Genomic DNA, 23,940 nt, shown 5'->3' on the forward strand with positions numbered 1-23,940 from the left:
TTTGCACCCCTCAACCTTTCAATTTATTTTTCCAACCCATTTTAGCGCCCCCTAAACTCTCTCCCCCCCCCCCGCCTCTATTTTAGTCATACCAGTTACGCAACAACATCGTGTTTATGTCACAACCAAGTACATTGTTATCAGTTGCGATATTTGTAGCTTTACACACACACACACATACACACACATCATCCACACATTTATGTAAACCCAGACAACAGGGGGGGGGATGGGGTGTGTCTAAAAACCTATTTTCTGAATTTACATCTAACCTTAGCCTAAAAAAAGCTAAAGATAATCAACTTAACAAACTTTGTTACAAAAGAAAAGATGGAACAATTGAATACATAGCAAAAAAAAAAATCAAAATAAAACTAATAATCCTCTCACCCGCTTACATGTCTAGGCGTTGAAAGAGGCATGAATTCGCAATATTTGTAAGTTTAGGAGAGCAGCTGACTTTACGTAGGTTAGGAGGCCCTCTCTCTCTCTCTTTCTCACTTACGCAAGTATTGCTGTTTTATTATTTTGGGATATGTGGCACTAAATTAACTAAAGAATCCTTACAATTAATTATAAGTCACTTTAAAACGGTCGTTGAACATTGATCTATGAACATTTTACGAATAAGATGAAGAAATAATTCATGATACAAAGAATACATGGTAAAAATTACGCTTAGAATGATGTTTCATTACATGAAAACAAGATGGCAAAATGCAACTTGTAATATCTATTAATGCATTTTTAATTTCTTAAAAGGAAATTTAAATATTTTTTTCAGGACGACAAACAGTTTCGGGAATATACAATTGACTGTAAGCATTCAAGAGGAAAAAATGCAGTTGTGAATCCTTACATAAAATATCACTTGTTCTACGATTCTCTAACTAGCGAAAGCTCTAGCGAAAAAAGAGATGGTAAAGTCTTAATAGTTAATTAATTGTTTTACAGTTGCTTGGTTGTTTTTTAACTTTATCGCCAGGAGCATAAATTATGTCACCCGTGTTATGCACACGTTCTACTCCCCCACCCTCGCTGTTAGCAGAACAAGTGTTATTTGTCTTTGGTACGATATAGATTGTATGGTTAAATATTTGTGCCATGTGACGCGGAAGGTGAGTGAATGACTTTTGTTTGAAGACTATTGGACAGAATTTCTTCCATGGGGAGGTGTGTGTGTGTGTCGGGGGGGGGGGGGGGGGGGCGACAAGAGAGATCAGATAGACCAAACCACACCACAACACAAACCACACCACATCGTGCTGTACTGTATCGCACCGTACCATGCCGGACCTGACCTGACTTGATCTGGCCTTTGATTTGACCGACGGTTATACCTATACAATCTGCAATGTTGCTTTGAGTATTTTTAACGTTAGCCGGTAACATTGTATTGTTAACATTATACAAGACCCTTTAATTATGTTCTTATATCTTTATATATTCTTTTTCTGAATTGCAACCATCTTTATTTCAGGTCTTTTTGAATGTGCGATATTATTACGAGGAGACAAGTTTACACTTGAAATAATTAAACATCTATGTGAAAAAGATATAGCCATTATTTTAGTTAAGGTATTTATGTTTTTGTTATGTGTCTATGTGATACATTTCTGATATGAATTATATGATATTTAACAAATTACTCTTTTAAATACCAAATAAAAATTTCTTTACTTGCTACAAAGTAGTGCTAGAAACAGAAAAAGCCCCCCCCCCCTATCAAATTATTTTTATTATTCTTTCCACCTACATACATTTACTTATACGAATATTGTTAGTATTGGCATTAAAAAAAAAATAAAACAAGGATCACAAAATAGACAAATCTCTAGTTTGAGGTTTTAGTTCCTTGATTATTTTGTACGATTATTAAAACAGTTTCTGCAACTAACTGATTACTTTCGGGGAGGATGTTTTAAAAAAAGCAGGGATGTAAGTTACCAGAGTTTCTTCTAGACATCTCTTCGGGGGGGGGGGGGGGGGGGGGGGGGGGAGCGGCTTAGCCCCCCCCCCCCTCCCGAACGAAATGAAATTTATATAGAAAATATATACTTTTAACAGTGTCCGCCCCCCCTCGAAGAAAGTATACTGCCCCCCCCCCCCCGTAAATTTCAAATTTCAAGTGCCCCCCCCCCCGGAGAACAACGTGTGGAAGAAACACTGTAAGTTACCCTATCCCGAACCCTAGCCTGACATTTTGCCATACATATTTACATAGATGTTTGCGTTGAGTGTACGTGAATAATATAATTTCAAAAACCAGTATCACTTTTATGATTACTTTTGATATGTTTATTTGTTTCCTTAATCATTTTAATTCTTGTAAAGTCTTTTCACTTTGCTAGTGATATCATAATTATAATAAAGTAGTTTAAAAGTTAAGAGTTTAGTTTTACCTCTTCAGAAGGGGAGTCTTTATTCTTATATGAACATCATGCTCTAGATAATAAGTGTACAAATGATACATGACTAGGGCTTTGGTGGAGAGGTAGACGAGCTCGTTAAAGAATTAGAATCTCTAGAGGAAACACCAAAGGAAGAGTCAGATACCCCGGAAACATGGCAAAGGTGAAACGAATATCGTCAGTAGTATTAGATACACTTGTTGTACAATACACAGAATCATATTATACATCGAACTAGCAGGTCTAATTTAAAAAGTAGAACTTTAATGATTTCTAATAACATAATCATGTTCGAAATAGATTATTACATACTATAATGTAGAGAGGCTTAGACATTTAGAACAAAATTCAAATATAATTGTTAAAAAGTCAGTTAAAATTAATTAAAAATATATTAATTTTTTCCGATTATGAAAAAGCTCATGTTTAAAAAATATAATATAAAAAAATGTATACTTTAAAATTACAGGACAAAGATAAATAGAGATATTTTAGAAACTTTGAAGAAACATAAAAAATACGAAATACTCGATTTCACATCGGACAACCGGGATTCTCTCAAAAAAAGTATTCTTACTGCACTGCTTATGACAAGTAAACACACTAAAAGTACGTATTTTGATATTTTTTGACTATTATGTCTTTTATCTTTTTCTTTAAAAAAATGTTTATGTAATTAACACTCCTTTTATTGATTGTTGTAAAGTCAATGCTGCTTGTTGTTTTGGATATACCATTGTTAGCGTATGGAAGGATGTTGTGACACTAAAGAATGTGACACTACATGTAAATGGGTAACAGGAAAAAGTATGCAAGATTTAGTCAGTCCTTGTCTTGTTGTTATGGGAAGGAAATCGTCGTCTCGTCGCTGCAGTGCACGTTTATCGTCTTTTGTGTGGTCAGGAGCGTTGTTAAAGAAAGATGGATGTCTTCGTCTCATTATGATCAAAGGAAGAAGTGTTCGTATTGTCTTTCTAGAGTGTAAGGGTCAGTAACGTAGCGAGGGGGGCGGGGGGGGGGGGGGACAAATGTCCCCGGGCGCCGACCTTAGGGGGCGCTAAAATGGGTTGGAAAAATAAATTGAAAGGTTGAGGGGGTGCAAATCGAAAGTTTGAAGGGGGGGGGGGGGGGTGCAAATGGAAATCTCAAGGGGGGGGGGGTGCAAATCGAAAGTTTGAGGGGGGGGGGGGGGGGGGCGCAAATCAAAATCTTGAGGGGGGGGGTGCAAATCGAAAAGTTTGTCCCCGGGCGCCGGGAAGGGTCGCTACGCCTCTGGTAGAGGTTTCTTACAGAGCGAGCGCTGAAGGTTATTTTTATCTGCCTGGAAGACAGGCATTCGAGTACATTAAGTGGTTGTGCTTACTCATGTTTGTGAATAAAATTGAAATTACCGGTAAGCAACATTATTGTTAGACTGTTCTAAAGAATCTAATACTACTTCTTAACTTAATTCAGATGTGAACCTACTGAAATTGTGCATTGAATTCAATCAGTATGAGGTTTTCAAGATTTATGATAGCAATATTATTCCAAATTTTAATCTTGAGGTAAATATACTTTTATTTAAATGTTATTTACATGTATTGAGCAATAATAATAAGAGCAAAATATCCTTTTGAATTACATTTATTAATGTTTTATTATTAGTATAAAAATGTTAATTAAGTTCTAAAAAATTAATAAAATGTTTCAAAAAAGTTTTATTTTTAACAAAACAGTGTGCATTCAAGAGAAGCCAAAGACTTGTTAATTCATTTTAATTTACATTTGTATAGAAAGAACAGTGGTTGACACAAATTCTACCGCATGCTGTGACTTTAAAACGTCAACAATTTATTGAACATTTCATCAACAATGGAAGTAATTTTACACTTGTCTTTTCATTGTCTGCACTGAATAAACTCTATACAGATACACAGTGGAGTGCAGTGCGTGTTTTCTTATATATTACTTTTTTTTCTTAAACAAATAATTGTAAAAGATTTTTGTTTCTAATATTTTCGTTAGAAGCTTTTACAATTTTTTATGGCTGTAAAATTGCCAGTGTAATATTTTGTGTCAAAAATATTCAAAATGTTACTTTCTCTATTTGCAAGAGATAAATACTAACTAATTAAAAGTTTTATGTTAATGATTTTTGCAACAGTTTAAATAAAATTTCTTATGTTTCAAACTCAATGCAGTTAACCACTGCAAGTTTTTTTTTACCAATAGTTTAACAGTAATTTTATCTATTTTTTTAAGAATGAAAAAATAATGGATTTGAATGAAGTTTCACCACGTCTTAGAGAATACTTAGGGGAATTCTTCTCTTTCAAACGTTATAAGAAAGAGGATATTAGTAACTATATAGCCAGACAAGGTAAGTTTTAATTAGTAGGTTTAAACTGCATCATTTCACATTATTTTTAATGCATTAGGTTTTATGATTTATTAGGCTTACCTAAAAAACTTACTAATTTTTAGACAAGGACGTCTATCCAAGTAAACTTAATAAAAATGCACTACGGGATTTGTTTGTATGGTCACTTCTAGCAGATGAAATAGAACTTTCAAAGGTGTTTTGGAAAAACGTTGATGTGAGTCTCCCAAAATACAACTAAAAATTAATTGTTTATTACAGAAATATGTTTTATTTTAAAAAGTTTGCTTGTTTTTCCTTTTGATGGGCTCTGGGCACAATTATTTTTAGGGTTACAGTTATGATTTAGATAATTATGTAAGATATCATGATAGGGTTCTATAAACCGATTTTGTTGTACACGGAGTTGGCTTATGGTACAATGTAATAAAAAAATGTACAAAGTGTAATAAATTACATTAGCTATCACTATAAATATGCAGTTTACTAATTTTTGCTTTTGTGCTTTCTAACTGTGTCACAGCATCCCATCATAGCAGCACTATTTGCCTTTGGCATTTTTAGAGAAAAAACAAAACGAGATCCAACGAATAATGTAAAGAAATATTCTGATGCTAAGAAGTGTGTATATTTACTGAATTTCCTTAGAAATTTAATTTATATAGAGTAAAAAATATTACGATAAAATGTTTACTGTTCATTACAAATATTTGTATCAACGACTTTTAACACTTATGTATAAGAAATAATCAAGGTCTTAGAAGTAAAAACTGCAAACATTTTGGGACATTTTTAGACTATTTTTTTTATTACTTCATATTAAAAACAACACCCCACTTGTCTTATTTTTCAAGTTTCTACGAAAAGTGTGCCACTGATCTGATTGCCGAATCATATAGTAAGGATAAAGAGCTCACATTTAAGATTCTGCTACAAAAGATACCTAAGTGGGGAAACACAAGTTGTATTGAACTGGCCATGGAAACATATAATAAAACTTTTCTCTCGGAGAAGGCTTGTATTAAGGTTCAGCATAAAATATGGAAAAACAGTGTGAATTTCATTAATCAATTGGTAAAGTTTTAAATCCGTTCCTTCTGCTTATAACAAGTTATTTTATATATATATATATATATATATATATATATATATATATATATATATATATATATATATATATATATATATATATATATATATATATATATATATATACATATATATATACTAGGCATGCTGCCAATCTTCGCTTAGGTTTTCAAAAACATTGAGAATTTTAATGCTTAATTAATTAGTAATTGGCTGTTATGTGTAGTGCTTACGTTTTAACAGTAACGCTAATTTAAATAAATTGTTGTTGTTGTTGTTGTTGAATGTTGTTTATAGCCCGTTTTCAGAGAGATTGATGTGATGTGGGGAAAATTCGGTCCGGTCAGTTCTTAAGGTCTCCCGGAGTTTTCTACGATCTCAAAAGTTATGAAGAAACATTGTTAGTGACCATGCAAAGATATAACTAAATAGCTAAAAATCCGACACATTAAAAATAACAAAGGCTACCTATACGTATTTGAAATACAAATATTTCTATAAAACAATTAAGGCCTGAATTGTTTAATATAGAAATGTATTATTGGAATAGATTCTAGAGTAGATAGAGTTGAAATCTAGATCTAGATCTAGCGTCTGCGTCTAGTTATTGCGTAGATCTAGCTAGAATCTAGATGTAGCCTAGATCTAGAATCTCTAGATCTAGAATCTCTAGATCTAGATCTAGAATCCAAATAGATAAAGTAAATTTTATAAGTTTATGCCGAGAAAATTGTATTGTATAGATACAATTTTATATATTTACAATATATATATATACAATATATATACAATTGTATGTATTTCATAGCGTACGTAGCTCTAAATCATATTTGAATGAAATAATACATTTCTTTATTTTATTCTAAACTCGGAAGATGACGTCATTAGTTTCGTGCTCTTTTTTTAGTGTAAACATTAAGAGACGTCATTGTTAAATGCGCTCTTGTCCCAACTATAAACCTTTTTCCGGTTGCATAATTAAAATTGTTTTTCTACATTCGAATACGCCTTTATTTATTATTTTCTTTCTTTATATAAAACGTTGGTTATACATTTAAAACATCTACCATATTATTTTCAACCAAAGTCCGTATCAAGTACTCCATATATCGCTGCAGATTCTGATGTGATATCCGGCGAAAATTTATTGTGGTCAGAGAGAGAGAGAGAGAGAGAGAAGTGCGCACATGGGCTATTATATATTAGGATATATATATATATATATATATACACATACACATACACACACACACACACACATATATATATATATATATATATATATATATATATATATATATATATATATATATATATATATATATATATACAAAGTTTTAATATCTTTTTCAGCATTTTCAAAAAACTATAAACGATGATAACGTGGAAACGTAAGGCCATCTACACCTTTGAAAAATACATTTTTGTTTTCTTTTAATAATATCATTAAAAACTGTCTTTAAAAGATAAAAATATTATAACCTGACTGCAAAGTTTAATTGCAATATCTTTACAATTTTAGCGAGAACGATAAAAATAGCAAGTGTCAAAGCTGCAGCAAGACGGTTTCACCTGAAGTTTTATTTTACCTTGACTTGGTGGGTGCTCAGAAAATTTTACCTTTATAATGTAACCCGACACTATTCTTGCTAATAAAACAGGTATATATATATATATATATATATATATATATATATATATATATATATATATATATATATATATATATATTGTGACCTACTTAGGTCGAGTCAGGTTCTATTTTTATGTTGACATTGTATAATACCTTATATGGAGTGATTGTGCAACAACCGGAAAATTTCCACTGACTTATTAAGGAGTCTAAGATATAGAAATTTTCCATTAAGATCTGATTGAATGATTCTAATCAGATGACTATCCCAACCAATGGCTACATGAGTTGAGGATAATCTCCCCTGTTGCAGAAGTCTTTAATTGCCCCGCACACTCGCAACACGAGGCAGTCTACAGGGCGATTTTACCTTGGTCAGGCCGTCTACCTTGATCAACAGTCTATTAAGACCATTGCCGTCCATATTGTCCGGCTATAGACTCTGACCATTTGAACGTGAGAGAACTTAAGTCCTGTGTGTGCCTTGCTTTCTTAAGTTGATTTAGGCTTCTAGTATAATATTTCTCGTCGCTGAGTTATTCTAGAAGCTATAGCAGTGTTGTGTGGCCTGTGGCTATATTTAGACAGTGTAGAAATCTGTGATAGTGTTTTTCCTACATTTTGTAAGTTGTGTTTTGATATTTTATACATTAAATATTTTAACTAGTTCACCCTTGTGTTTTGCCACAACTGTGTTCGCTGATTAAAGTTGTATGTAGATTGGATGAGTGTTAATTACAATAGTATCACTAGTTTACCCTAGACATTGAATTCGAGCCCTAGTGTGCCGTTGTGTTAGTGTTCATCCACTTAGGCCGTAAGGCATTTGCATATGACCCCGAAAAAAGAATCCGGGGACGTTCACCGTCTATTTGGCTGATAGATAGGGGACGTTACAAAGTGGGGGCTCGTCCGGGATTTAGTCTGTCGTTCCAGTTGTTGGTCATATCAGTTAAATACTAAGGTTAGTTGGATTTAGTTGTTTTTATATCCAGTAGCGCAGTGTTCTTACAACGCGCGCAAGCATAGAGGTATCTAGGTCAATAGCCAGACGTGTCGTCCTAGATTGAAGAGGTCAAGTACACGGCTCAACGCACCGTGTTAAGTTAGTGAACCTAGGCTTGTTGTGATTTGAAAGTTAGCGTTATGGAGTCTTTTTTGGCTAATCCTACTTTTGAAGAGGTCGAGAAGTTGAGTAGAAAAGTTTTGATTAGTGTTGTTAAGGAATTGAAATTGGATTATTCTGTTACGCAGAAGTCAGAGGTGTTGAGAGATAAAGTTGTTGTTCATTTTATTAATGAAGGGTGTAACGTTAACCTATCTATCAGCCAAATAGAAGGAGAACGTCCCCGGATTCTTTTTTCGGGGTCATATGCAAATGCCTTACGGCCTAAGTGGATGAACACTTAACACAACGACCCACTAGGGCTCGAATTTAATGTCTAGGGAAGCTAGTGATACTATTGTAATTAACACTCATCCAATCTACATACGACCTTTTAATCAGCGAACTCAGAAGTGGCAGAACACAAGGTTGAACTAAATAAAATATTTAATGTATAAAATATCAAAACCCAACTTACACAATGTAGGAAAAAACACTATCACAGATTTCTACACTGTCTAAAGAACAGCTACAGGCCACACAACACTGCTGTAGTTTCTAGAATTACTTAGCGACAAGTAATATTAAACTAGAAGACTAAATCAACTTAAGAAAGCAAGGCACACACAGGTCTTAAGTACTCTCACGTTCAAATGGTCAGAGTCTATAGCCGGACAATATGGACGGCTGCCTGATCAAGATAAAACTGCCTCGTAGACTGCCAGGTCAAGATAAACTGCCTCGTGTTGCGCGTGTGCAGTGCAATTAAAGACTTCTGTGACAGGGGAGGTTATCCTCAACTCATGTCGCCATTGGTTGGGATAATCATCTGATCAGAATCATTCAATCAGATTTTAATGGAAAATTTCTATGTCTCAAACACCTTAATAAGTCAGTGGAAAAACCCCAGGTGTTACACCATCATTCCATATAAGGAATTATACAATGTCAAAATAAAAATGACTCGACCTAAGTAGGTCACATCCCCTCCCTTTTTGGAAGTGACAGATAGGTTCCACAAAAACATACATAAGGAACCAATCTGGCAATGAAATAACAAAAATGTTTTACAAATGTAGGCAATCAAAATCATAATACCAGATGAAAATATCCCTGAACATAAAAGGGAAGTAACTCCAACTTTTACAATTGGTGAAAGGGGAGTAACCCTTCAAAAAGTAATTATACATCAAAATCCCTCAGAAAAGGGTATTACAATATTTCCATGTGGATATTAAAAGTGGTAAACCCGCCAGGGTAAGACCTTTATTTCAATGACTAGCTACAATATCAATTGAGTCATATGAGACATTTTATTATAAAAGATTACATATAATCAAAAACCACCTTTAATTAAGGTTCACCTGAAAATAAACAAAATATTCAACAGGATTGGAATTTTGAAAAAAATTCAAAACTCACACCACTCATTTTCATATGAGTGACACTCAAACAAAACCTGTTTATGGTCCTAATGAACCACAAAGCATGTCACATGATCAATGTGTGTAACAAGATTTTACATCCTTGACAAACAATCAGCCACAACATTATTACTACCCTTAATGTGTGAAATTTCCAGATTAAAATTTTGGAAATATAAGCACCATCTCAATATTCTTTGATTTGTCTGTCCTAACTTAGAGGTAAATTTCAGGAGATCATGGTCAGAAAACACTCTGACTGGATTGGTTGAAGAAGAGACATAGACTTCAAAATGTTGTAATGACAAAACCAAAGCTAAAGCTTCTTTTTCAATAGTAGAATAATTCTTTTGGTTCTCATTTAACTTCCTGGAAAAAAAGGCAATGGGATGGTCAATTCCCATGTTGTCTTCTTGAAATAGGACTGAGCCAATGGCTAAGTTGCTAGCATCAATGGCAAGTTTAAAGGGCTTGCTAAAATTTGGTGCAGCCATAACAGGAGCATTTGATAAAAATGACTTAATGGTTAAAAAAGCTTCTTGACATTTATTGGACCATTCAAATTCAACACCCTTTTTCAATAATGCAGTAAGAGGTTCAGCAATAGCTGAAAAGTTTTGACAGAACCGCCTATAGTAACCAGCCATCCCAAGGAACTTTTTGATCTCTTTACAATTTTTGGGAGGTGGTAACCTTACAATAGCATCTACTTTAGCTTCAATGGGCCGAACTTGGTTCGTTCCCACTTGATAACCCAAATAGGTAATTGAAGCTTTACAGAAATCACTTTTATGTAAGTTTACAGTAAAATTAACTTCAGACAATTTTCTAAAAAGGTTAGTCAATTGAACAATATGTTCTTCAAAAGTATTAGAAAATACAACTATATCATCTATGTAGGCCTCACATTGGTCTATGTCAGCAATGACAGAGTTAATGACCCTCTGGAAAGTTTGACCAGCATTTCGCATACCAAAGGGCATGCGTTTGTATCTATAAAAACCATTAGGGGTTACAAAAGCAGATATTTCTTTTGCACGGTCAGATAAGGGGATTTGCCAGTATCCTGAAAGTAAATCAATTTTGGAAATTATCTTAGCTTGACCAACTTTATCAATAACGTCTTCTATCCGAGGCAAGGGATAGGAATCAGCTTTGGTGAGCGCATTCACCTTCCTAAAGTCGGTCACAAACCTGAAAGATCCACCGTCTTTCGGTACTAGGAGACATGGGGAACTCCAGTTGCTGAAACTGGGCTCAATGATATCATTCTTGAGCATATAATCAATTTCATCTTTTATCAAAGCAGCTTTTTCCGGGTTAACTCTATAGGGGTGTTGTTTAATGGGTTTTGCGTCACCAACGTCTACATCATGAGGTGGAACCTTCGCTTCTTTGGGGACATCCCCAAAAATAGAGGGAAATGTCTCAAATAACTGAGATAATCTATGGCTTTCCTCTGTGGACAAATGCATAAGGTGGACATTCAAATTATCTAAAAAGGAAGAATTTACCAATTTTGGGGGTTTCAATTTATCATGTATCACATCATCAGAAACATTTGAACATACAGGTAAAGTAATTTTAGCTGTGGATTGAAAATTGTTACAATTATCATAATACTTTTTCAGTGAGTTGACATGATACACTGTCTGTTTCTTTCTTCTGTCGGGCGTATTGACAACATAGTTCAAATCACTTAATTTTGAATGCACAGTAAAGGGTCCACAATATCTCAAGGATAACGCATTGTTCAGATTAGGCACTAGCACAAGAACTTTGTCGCCTGGATTGAATGTTCGTTTACAAGAACTTTTATCATACAGTTCTTTCATTCTAACTTGGGCCTTTCTTAAGTTCTTGTTAGCCATTTCGCACACGGCTTTCAGTCGAACGTGAAAATCGTCGAAGTTTTCCACTGGATGATCACTGGTACCTGTCCAACGTTCGTGTATCAGCTTCAGGGGGCCACGGACAGAATGTCCAAACACAAGTTGAAAAGGCGAGTAGCCTAAAGAGTCCTGGACACAGTCCCTCGCGGCGAAAATAATCCAAGGAACAGACTCATCCCATTGGGTGTTACTGTTAGCGAATGTCCTTAGCATGGTTTTGAGGGTTTGGTGGAACCTCTCAAGTACGCCTTGAGACTGAGGGTGGTAGGCTGAGCTGGTGATGTGGGTAACGCCTAGCTTGGCTAGCGCTTCCTGAAAATGGTGACTGGTAAAGTTGCTGCCTTGATCTGTTTGCACGATTCTAGGTAATCCAAAGGTAGTGAAGAACCGGGTCATGGCTCTGACTACAGTCTTTGCCTTAATGTTCCGTAAGGGAATCGCCTCGGGAAAACGGGTACTTGAACACATAAAGGTAAGTAGGTACTCGTTGCCCGCCTTGGTTTTAGGCAAGGGACCTACACAGTCCATGACGATTTTAGAAAAAGGTTCTTCTAATGCAGGAATCGGACTCAAAGGGGCCTTAGGAATTGTCTGGTTTGGCTTTCCGGCCAACTGACAGTTCGTGCAACTTCTACAGTAACGCGACACATCCTTTCTCATTTTGGGCCAAAAGAACAGTTCTTTGATCTTCGCCGTCGTTTTAGTGACACCTGGGTGCGCTGACATTGGATGGTCATGTGCTAGTTTAAGTATTTCATGCCGATAAGGTGGAGGAACCCACAGCTGGTTTTTACCCAACCATGGTTCGGCTGGTGAGGCATTCACTGGTATAGCGCGACGAAAGAAGAGGCCGTTCTCGGAGAAATATTCTCCATCGTCAGATGATAGAGATTTTTCGACCGTTGCTTTGAGCTCCGCGTCGACTTGTTGAGCTTTAATGATGTCTTCCTGAGATATCCTCAGGGGTAAGCCCAGGCTTGTTTTTTCTGGAAGCATAGACTCCAGTTTGGGAATCGAATTTCTTGACGATGATGGTAGATGTGGTTCAGACGTTGTGTCAGCCAATTGTTTGGTCTGGCTTCTTGTCACCGCACATGCAGGATACAGTTCATAATCATTATCTGGAACTGTTGACAAAGGGTCTGAAACCGTACAGGGGTATACTTTGCTTCTCGCAAGGTCATTCCCTAGAAGTAGGTGTACTCCTGGGACAGGAATACTATCTATCACACCTAAAATGACCTCACCTTCGACGAGATGATGTTTCAGGGCAAACTTGTGTAGAGGGACGACAGTAGATTTCGTCCCTACTCCCTGGATAATGGAAATCCTTCCGGTGTTCGTCTCTGGTGAAATGTCCATTGAACTTTTCAAAAGGAGTGATTGTGACGCTCCTGTGTCTCTTAGAACGGTGATATTCTTCTGAGACAACGGATCACCTGGTTTGCTAATGATGGCTTCGGCAATAAAAGATGAAAAGTCAACTTTTCTCGATCTCTCGAGATCGGTAGACTCGGAAGAAACTGGATGGTGGCGAGAACAGTCAAAATGTGACTGCACATAATGTGTGGAGACTTGACTACCTTCTTGCGGACACTTAGGGTTAGAGTCCTTTTGAATTCTAGAGTTCATAGTTGAACTGGCTGCTTGAGGGGATAGAGCATAGTGCGCGGAAGTACGCACCACCTCTCTGTTATATTGATGACGTTTGTAACAGTCCTTGACATGGTGACCAGGCCTTTTGCAGAACTGGCATACCGCTCGACGATTGAGAGTTGATCTTGGTTTCTCTCTGGACTGTGATGCCTTCAAATGTTGGCCAACAGGATGATTGCTGCCAAAAAGGGGAAGCACGGGGTTGAGGCGGTTTCCTGACACTGGTGGTTTCTTATGCACCAACATATATGTGTCAGCCGACTCAGCAGCCTTCTGGATGTCAGTTATCTTGTTATCCAGTATGTGTAGTCGTATCTCTTCAGGCAGGGACGATAGGAATTCTTCCCTTAGGATAAGTGACCTGAGTTTCTCAAACTCAGAAACTTCTTCAGAGTGTAGCCACCTTGAGAATATTTTCTCCTTTTCAAAGAGAAATTCCACATATGATTGTGTGGGTAACTTGCGGAGTGTTCGGAATTTTGTCCGATAGGCCTCGGGCGTCAGTGCGTAGGCCTTTAAAATGGCAGTCTTGACCAAACTATAGTTATTTTGAACGTCGTGAGAGAGTGCCTGGTATGTTTTTGCAGCTTTCCCAGTAAGGACAGAACTCAATAAAGCAGTAATGGAGGTTTCGGGCCATTCACAAGTCTTCGCTAAACTCTCAAACGAGTTAAAGAAAACGACCAAATCTGTTTCATCAAATTTAGGAACTAATTTCCCAAATTTGGCAATCACTTGTCCTACCGACAACTTTTTTGGATCTACCAGAGAAGTGACATCACTAACTTGACCAAACTCTAATTCCAACCTTCTCTTATCTAAAGCAATTTTAGCCTCTAACTCCTGTTTCTCTAAAGCAACTTTCTCCTTCTCTAGAGTAACTTTCTCCTTCTCTAAAGCAATTCTAGCTTCTAATTCTACCTTCTCTAGAGTTTTCTCCTCGCGGAGCAACACACCAGCCAACAAACTTTCATCAAATACTCCTTCATTAATGAAATGAACAACAATTTTATCTCTCAACACCTCTGACTTCTGCGTAACAGAATAATCCAATTTCAATTCCTTAACTACACTAACCAAAACTTTTCTACTCAACTTTTCTACATCTTCAACAGTAGGATTAGCCAAAAAAGACTCCATAACACTAACTTTCAAATCACAACAAGCCTAGATCCTTTAAATTAATACACAGCGTTGGGCCGTGTACTTGACCTCTAAATGTAGGACGTGACACGTCTGCTTATTTGACCTAGATACTCTAGCCTGAGCGCGCGTTGTAAGAACACTGCGCTACTGGATATAAAAACAACTAAATCCAACTAACCTTAGTATTCAACTGCTATAACCAACAACTGGAACGACAGATTAAATCCCGGACGAGCCCCCACTTTGTAACGTTAACCTATCTATCAGCCAAATAGAAGGAGAACGTCCCCGGATTCTTTTTTCGGGGTCATATGCAAATGCCTTACGGCCTAAGTGGATGAACACTTAACACAACGACCCACTAGGGCTCGAATTTAATGTCTAGGGAAGCTAGTGATACTATTGTAATTAACACTCATCCAATCTACATACGACCTTTTAATCAGCGAACTCAGAAGTGGCAGAACACAAGGTTGAACTAAATAAAATATTTAATGTATAAAATATCAAAACCCAACTTACACAATGTAGGAAAAAACACTATCACAGATTTCTACACTGTCTAAAGAACAGCTACAGGCCACACAACACTGCTGTAGTTTCTAGAATTACTTAGCGACAAGTAATATTAAACTAGAAGACTAAATCAACTTAAGAAAGCAAGGCACACACAGGTCTTAAGTACTCTCACGTTCAAATGGTCAGAGTCTATAGCCGGACAATATGGACGGCTGCCTGATCAAGATAAAACTGCCTCGTAGACTGCCAGGTCAAGATAAACTGCCTCGTGTTGCGCGTGTGCAGTGCAATTAAAGACTTCTGTGACAGGGGAGGTTATCCTCAACTCATGTCGCCATTGGTTGGGATAATCATCTGATCAGAATCATTCAATCAGATTTTAATGGAAAATTTCTATGTCTCAAACACCTTAATAAGTCAGTGGAAAAACCCCAGGTGTTACACCATCATTCCATATAAGGAATTATACAATGTCAAAATAAAAATGACTCGACCTAAGTAGGTCACAAGGGGTATTTGATGAAAGTTTGTTGGCTGGGGTGTTACTCCGCGAGGAGAAACCTCTAGAGAAGATAGAATTAGAAGCTAGAATTGCTTTAGAGAAGGCATTAAAAGAAAAGGAGTTAGAGGCTAAAATTGCTTTAGATAAGAGGAGGTTGGAATTAGAGTTTGGTCAAGTTTGTGATGTCACTTCTCCGGTAGATCCAAAAAAGTTGTCGGTAGGGCAAGTGATTGCCAAATTTGGGAAATTAGTTCCTAAGTTTGATGAAACAGATTTGGTCGTTTTCTTTAACTCATTTGAGAGTTTAGCGAAGACATGTGAATGGCCCGAAACTTCCATTACTGCTTTATTGAGCTCTGTCCTTACTGGGAAAGCTGCAAAAACATACCAGGCACTCTCTCACGACGTTCAAAATAACTATAGTTTGGTCAAGACTGCCATTTTGAAGGCCTACGCACTGACGCCCGAGGCCTATCGGACAAAATTCCGAACACTCCGCAAGTCACCCACTCAATCATATGTGGAATTTCTCTTTGAAAAGGAGAAAATATTCTCAAGGTGGCTACACTCTGAGGAAGTTTCTGAGTTTGAGAAACTCAGGTCACTTATCCTAAGGGAAGAACTCCTATCGTCCCTGCCTGAAGAGATACGACTACACATACTGGATAACAAGATAACTGACATCCAGAAGGCTGCTGAGTCGGCTGACACATATATGTTGGTGCATAAGAAACCACCAGTGTCAGGAAACCGCCTCAACCCCGTGCTTCCCCTTTTTGGCAGCAATCCTCCTGTTGGCCAACACGTGAAGGCATTACAGTCCAGAGAGAAACCAAGATCAACTCTCAATCGTCGAGCAGTATGCCAGTTCTGCAAAAGACCTGGTCATCTTGTCAAGGACTGTTACAAACGTCGTCAATATAACAGAGAGGTGGTGCGTACTTCCGCGCACTATGCTCTATCCCCTCAAGCAGCCAGTTCAACTATGAACTCTAGAATTCTAAAGGACTCTAACCCTAAGTGTCCTCAAGAAGGTAGTCAAGTCTCCACACATTATGTGCAGTCACATTTTGACTGTTCTCGCCACCATCCAGTTTCTTCCGAGTCTACCGATCTCGAGGGATCGAGAAAAGTTGACTTTTCATCTTTTATTGCCGAAGCCATCATTAGCAAACCAGGTGATCCGTTGTCTCAGCGGAATATCACCGTCCTTAGAGACACAGGAGCGTCACAATCACTCCTTTTGAAAAGTTCAATGGACATTACACCTGAGACGAACACCGGAAGGATTTCCATTATCCAGGGAGTGGGGACAAAATCAACTGTCGTCCCTTTACACAAGTTTGCCCTGAAACATCATCTCGTCGAAGGTGAGGTCATTTTAGGTGTGATAGATAGTATTCCAGTCCCAGGAGTACACCTACTTTTAGGGAATGACCTTGCGGGAAGCAAAGTATACCCCTGTACGGTTTCAGACCCTTTGTCAACAGTTCCAGATAATGATTATGAACTGTATCCTGCATGTGCGGTGACAAGAAGCCAGACCAAACAATTGGCTGACATAACGTCTGAACCACACCCGCCATCATCGTCAAGAAATTCGACTCCCAAACTGGAGTCTATGCTTCCAGAGAACACAAGTCTGGGCTTACCCCTGAGGATATCTCAGGACGACATCATTAAAGCTCAACAAGTCGACGCGGAACTCAAAGCAACGGTCGAAAAATCTCTCTCATCTGACGATGGAGAATATTTCTCCGAGAACGGCCTCTTCTTTCGTCGCGCTATACCAGTGAATGCCTCACCAGCCGAACCATGGTTGGGTAAAAACCAGCTGTGGGTTCCTCCACCTTATCGGCATGAAATACTTAAGCTGGCACATGACCATCCAATGTCAGCGCACCCAGGAGTCACTAAAACGACGGCGAAGATCAAAGAACTGTTCTTTTGGCCCAAAATGAGGAAAGATGTGTCGCGTTACTGCAGAAGTTGCTCGAACTGTCAGTTGGCCGGAAAGCCAAACCAGACAATTCCTAGGGCCCCTTTGAGTCCGATTCCTGTATTAGAAGAACCCTTTTCAAAAATCGTCATGGACTGTGTAGGTCCCTTGCCTAAAACCAAGGCGGGCAACGAGTACCTACTTACCTTTATGTGTTCAAGTACCCGTTTTCCCGAGGCGATTCCCTTACGGAACATTAAGGCAAAGACTGTAGTCAAAGCCATGACCCGGTTCTTCACTACCTTTGGATTACCTAGAATTGTTCAAACAGATCAAGGCAGCAACTTCGCCAGTCACCATTTTCAGGAAGCACTAGACAAGCTAGGCGTTACCCACATCACCAGCTCAGCCTACCACCCTCAGTCTCAAGGCGTACTTGAGAGGTTCCACCAAACCCTCAAAACCATGCTAAGAACGTTCGCTAACAGTAACACCCAATGGGATGAGTCTGTTCCTTGGATTATTTTCGCCGCGAGGGACTGTGTCCAGGACTCTTTAGGCTACTCGCCTTTTCAACTTGTGTTTGGACATTCTGTCCGTGGCCCCCTGAAGCTGATCCACGAACGTTGGACAGGTACCAGTGATCATCCAGTGGAAAACTTTGATGATTTTCACGTTCGACTGAAAGCCGTGTGCGAAATGGCTCACAAGAACTTAAGAAAGGCCCAAGTGAGAATGAAAGGACTGTATGATAAAAGTTCTTGTAAACGAACATTCAATCCAGGCGACAAAGTTCTTGTGTTAGTGCCTAATCTGAACAATGCGTTATCCTTGAGATATTGTGGACCCTTTACTGTGCATTCAAAATTAAGTGATTTGAACTATGTGGTCAATACGCCCGACAGAAGAAAGAAACAGACAGTGTATCATGTTAACTCACTGAAAAAGTATTATGATAATTGTAACAATTTTCATTCCACAGCTAAAATTACTTTATCTGTATGTTCAAATGTTTCTGATGATGTGATACATGATAAATTGAAACCCCCAAAATTGGTAAATTCTTCCTTTTTAGATAATTTGAATGTCCACCTTATGCACTTGTCCACAGAGAAAAACCAGAGATTGTCTCAGTTATTTGAGACATTTCCCTCTATTTTTGGGGATGTCCCCAAAGAAGCGAAGGTTCCACCTCATGATGTAGACGTAGGTGACGCAAAACTCATTAAACAACACCCCTATAGAGTTAACCCGGAAAAAGCTGCTTTGATAAAGGATGAAATTGACTATATGCTCAAGAATGATATCATTGAGCCCAGTTTCAGCAACTGGAGTTCCCCATGTCTCCTAGTACCGAAAGACGGTGGATCTTTCAGGTTTGTGACCGACTTTAGGAAGGTGAATGCGCTCACCAAAGCTGATTCCTATCCATTACCTCGGATAGAGGACGTTATTGATAAAGTTGGTCAGGCTAAGATAATTTCCAAAATTGATTTACTTTCAGGATACTGGCAAATCCCCTTATCTGACCGTGCAAAAGAAATATCTGCTTTTGTAACCCCTAATGGTTTTTATAGATACAAACGTATGCCCTTTGGTATGCGAAATGCTGGTCAAACTTTCCAGAGAGTCATTAACTCTGTCATTGCTGACATAGACCAATGTGAGGCCTACATAGATGATATAGTTGTATTTTCTAATACTTTTGAAGAACATATTGTTCAGGTGACTAACCTTTTTAGAAAATTGTCTGAAGTGAATTTTACTGTAAACTTACATAAAAGTGATTTCTGTAAAGCTTCAATTACCTATTTGGGTTATCAAGTGGGAACGAACCAAGTTCGGCCCATTGAAGCTAAAGTAGATGCTATTGTAAGGTTACCACCTCCCAAAAATTGTAAAGAGATCAAAAAGTTCCTTGGGATGGCTGGTTACTATAGACGGTTCTGTCAAAACTTTTCAGCTATTGCTGAACCTCTTACTGCATTATTGAAAAAGGGTGTTGAGTTTGAATGGTCAAATAAATGTCAAGAAGCTTTTTTAACCATTAAGTCATTTTTATCTAATGCTCCTGTTATGGCTGCACCAAATTTCAGCAAGCCCTTTAAACTTGCCATTGATGCTAGCAACTTAGCCATTGGCTCAGTCCTATTTCAAGAAGACAACATGGGAATTGACCATCCCATTGCCTTTTTTTCCAGGAAGTTAAATGAAAACCAAAAGAATTATTCTACTATTGAAAAAGAGGCTTTAGCTTTGGTTTTGTCATTACAACATTTTGAAGTCTATGTCTCTTCTTCAACCAATCCAGTCAGAGTGTTTTCTGACCATGATCCCCTGAAATTTACCTCTAAGTTAGGACAGACAAATCAAAGAATATTGAGGTGGTGCTTATATTTCCAAAATTTTAATCTGGAAATTTCACACATTAAGGGTAGTGATAATGTTGTGGCTGATTGTTTGTCAGGGATGTAAAATCTTATTGCACACATTAATCATGTGACGTGTTTTGTGGTTCATTAAGACCATACACAAGTGTTGTGTTTTAACATGGAATGAGTGGTATGATTTTTGATTTTTTACAAAATTCCAATTCTCTTGAATATTTTGTTTATTTTCAGGTGAACCTTAATTAAAGGTGGTTTTTGATTCTATGTAATCTTTTAAAATAATATGTCTCATATGACTCAATTGATATTGTAGCTAGTCATTGAAATAAAGGTCTTACCCTGGCGGGTTTACCACTTTTAATATCCTCATGGAAAAATTGTAATACCCTTTTTTGAGGGATTTTGATGTATAATTACTTTTTGAAGGGTTACTTCCCTTTTACCAATTGTAAAAGTTGGAGTTACTTCCCTTTTATGTTCAGGGATATTTTCATCTGGTATTATGATTTTGATTGCCTACATTTGTAAAACAATTTTTTTTATTCCATTGCCAGATTGGTTCCTTATGTATGTTTTTGTGGAACCTATCTGTCACTTCCAAAAAGGGAGGGGATGTGACCTACTTAGGTCGAGTCAGGTTCTATTTTTATGTTGACATTGTATAATACCTTATATGGAGTGATTGTGCAACAACCGGAAAATTTCCACTGACTTATTAAGGAGTCTAAGATATAGAAATTTTCCATTAAGATCTGATTGAATGATTCTAATCAGATGACTATCCCAACCAATGGCTACATGAGTTGAGGATAATCTCCCCTGTTGCAGAAGTCTTTAATTGCCCCGCACACTCGCAACACGAGGCAGTCTACAGGGCGATTTTACCTTGGTCAGGCCGTCTACCTTGATCAACAGTCTATTAAGACCATTGCCGTCCATATTGTCCGGCTATAGACTCTGACCATTTGAACGTGAGAGAACTTAAGTCCTGTGTGTGCCTTGCTTTCTTAAGTTGATTTAGGCTTCTAGTATAATATTTCTCGTCGCTGAGTTATTCTAGAAGCTATAGCAGTGTTGTGTGGCCTGTGGCTATATTTAGACAGTGTAGAAATCTGTGATAGTGTTTTTCCTACATTTTGTAAGTTGTGTTTTGATATTTTATACATTAAATATTTTAACTAGTTCACCCTTGTGTTTTGCCACAACTGTGTTCGCTGATTAAAGTTGTATGTAGATTGGATGAGTGTTAATTACAATAGTATCACTAGTTTACCCTAGACATTGAATTCGAGCCCTAGTGTGCCGTTGTGTTAGTGTTCATCCACTTAGGCCGTAAGGCATTTGCATATGACCCCGAAAAAAGAATCCGGGGACGTTCACCGTCTATTTGGCTGATAGATAGGGGACGTTACAATATATATAAGCATCGTGGGCGATGTTTGTTTGTTACTCACGCCTTTTAGATCGGGTACTTGGGTTACGATGCAGGGATATTGTTCTTGCCAAATTTTGCTGTTCATTTTCTTTGTACCGGAAAATTTAGAGTCATCTTAATAATCAAGTTTAAAGTGACCCAAAACTGACCTAGAGAGATCGTGGTCTTATATAAACTATATATTTTTTATAGTGCTTGAATTAGATCGACCACTTGCAGGTGCTACAAAATGTTGATATTTGATAAGGGGGTAGCTCTGGTGCCGTAGGCACCTGGAATCATACTAGATTTTCAGAAATGTCAAATTATGTGGTTAATTACTAAACGCTTTTACTCCTGAATTTTGATTGTTAAAGGGACGTAACAGTGTCAGGAATTTAAAATTTTAATTTCTCCCATATAGATAAATGAAACATTTCTTAAAATGTATGCTGAATGTATTTCAAATAGGTGTGAAAACTAATATAACTTAACAAGTTTTACTTAATGATTCCTAAATAAAGGGATATAACTGCGTCATTATTTAATTCGTTTATTTCCCCAGTTTTTTTATTATACAAAAAACTAAACGGTAATAACATGTGGATAAAAAAAGTTTTTAAATTTTTATTCCACGCAATTTTCATAGAGGTGTGAAAATTAAACCATCTCCAATAACGGATAGTTGAGGAGTTCACGGGCAAAACCTACTAAGTCGCCTGATAATGTTTAGTGAACGACTCTTATACCCTATCGTATGCATAGCCTTACGCACTGTTTAAAACAAACGTAGATGCCATAGCGCTCATAGGATAGCCCGTTGCACAGAAACCTCCCCTGTTCTAATCAACTCACCAAAGTTTGATGGCGATCGGATGAACAGTGATAAACCTCAATCTTTAATTTTTTACAAACCGTATATATACCCCCTTAACAACTTCCCAAAGTTTCATGGTTATCTGATGAAAGGTGTAGTAATGCATAAAAGACAGATAAAAAAGACAGACATACATTTATTATTTATATATACATATACATATATATATATATATAAATAAATAAATAAATAAATATATATATATATATATATATATATATATATATATATATATATATATATATATATATATATATATATATATATATATATATATATATATATATATAAGATGCATTATAATTGATAAATTTAGTTTTCTAACATCTAAAAAAATTTTGATATATAATATTGATATACAAGATTAAAAACAATGACAACCAGAATAAAACGAAGCCAAAGTATTTGTAAGCTGTTGGTTGTTTTTATAATTACAATAAGTTGTTTGTTTTATAAGATTTTGCATGACTCAGTGTACCCTGTAAATAAAGTTAAAAATTACACAGAATAATTTATATGCCCTGCATATTATATTAACATTAGGATCGATGTTAATTCTTCAATGGCAGAGTTCTTTCTAATGTGATAAATAAATCTGACTATTTTTTCAATCAAATGTATACTAAAAAATTGCTTTTCAGTTTGGATTTCTGGCATTTTTGGTAATTTATGCATATTGGCTTGTAATCGAGCTTCAGCAGCAGTCTTTCCATTGGCTGGAATGGGCTGTGTGGGCCTGGATAATCACATTTTGCCTTGATGGATTTCACAAAGTAAAGTTCAGATTTTTACTAAACTAATAACCTAAATTCACATCTAAAAGTACTTCTGCCTGTATCTCTACTACTAAACAAATGGTACTGCCAATCAAATTTTACTGTGTGGTATATTGGCTGAGATATTTTGTCTGAGACATATATATATATATATATATATATATATATATATATATATATATATATATATATATATATATATATATATATATATATATATATATATATATATATATATATATATATATATATATATATATGTGTATATATATGTAAATATATATATATATATATATATATATATATATATATATATATATATATATATATATATATATATATATATATATATATATATATATATATATATATATATATATATATGTATATTTAGTTACATATATATATGTATACTTATACAAATATATATACGTAGGTGAGCTACACAACAAAAAGAAGAGTGAAGAATATTAAACAATCCACCGAAAAGAAGGAAACCTTTTGGGAAATCCTCTGGCTTTACATAAAGGTAAGTTATTCTAAATCTTTATGGTATTGGTAATTATCATCAGATTCCTTAACTGCAGTTAACTGCCAATCAATATAAAAATTAAATTGTAACAAGCTGCAGTTAACAAGCTTAAGAAATATGGTGTTCAGCACTATTTGTAAATTATCCTTTTGTACAATGCATCCTTTTAAAGTGATTAATATTTAATGAATGATTTTCTTTTGTTTTGGATAGTCAGCTCCACATTAAAGTAGCCCCTATAACATTGTAGTACTTTTATTTTTTTCTTCGACA

General features: G+C 36.4%; 1 protein-coding gene across 1 annotated transcript; it reads left to right on the forward strand.

The window, feature by feature from the left end:
* The first annotated feature begins 996 nt into the window (after window positions 1-996).
* On the forward strand, window positions 997-23,159 carry LOC131928223 (transient receptor potential cation channel subfamily M member 8-like). The gene is made up of 13 exons (XM_059284172.1): window positions 997-1,069; window positions 1,481-1,578; window positions 2,480-2,574; window positions 2,881-3,020; window positions 3,867-3,958; window positions 4,187-4,339; window positions 4,656-4,773; window positions 4,878-4,990; window positions 5,297-5,394; window positions 5,628-5,847; window positions 7,216-7,253; window positions 7,385-7,460; window positions 23,001-23,159. Exons 1-13 carry the CDS (start codon window positions 997-999, stop codon window positions 23,157-23,159), a joined length of 1,473 nt encoding a protein of 490 aa, XP_059140155.1.
* Window positions 23,160-23,940: the final 781 nt, after the last annotated feature.

Source organism: Physella acuta, unplaced genomic scaffold, assembly GCF_028476545.2.
Source record: "Physella acuta isolate Inbredline_101_S28 unplaced genomic scaffold, ASM2847654v3 ptg001478l, whole genome shotgun sequence".
Lineage (NCBI taxonomy): Eukaryota > Metazoa > Mollusca > Gastropoda > Physidae > Physella > Physella acuta.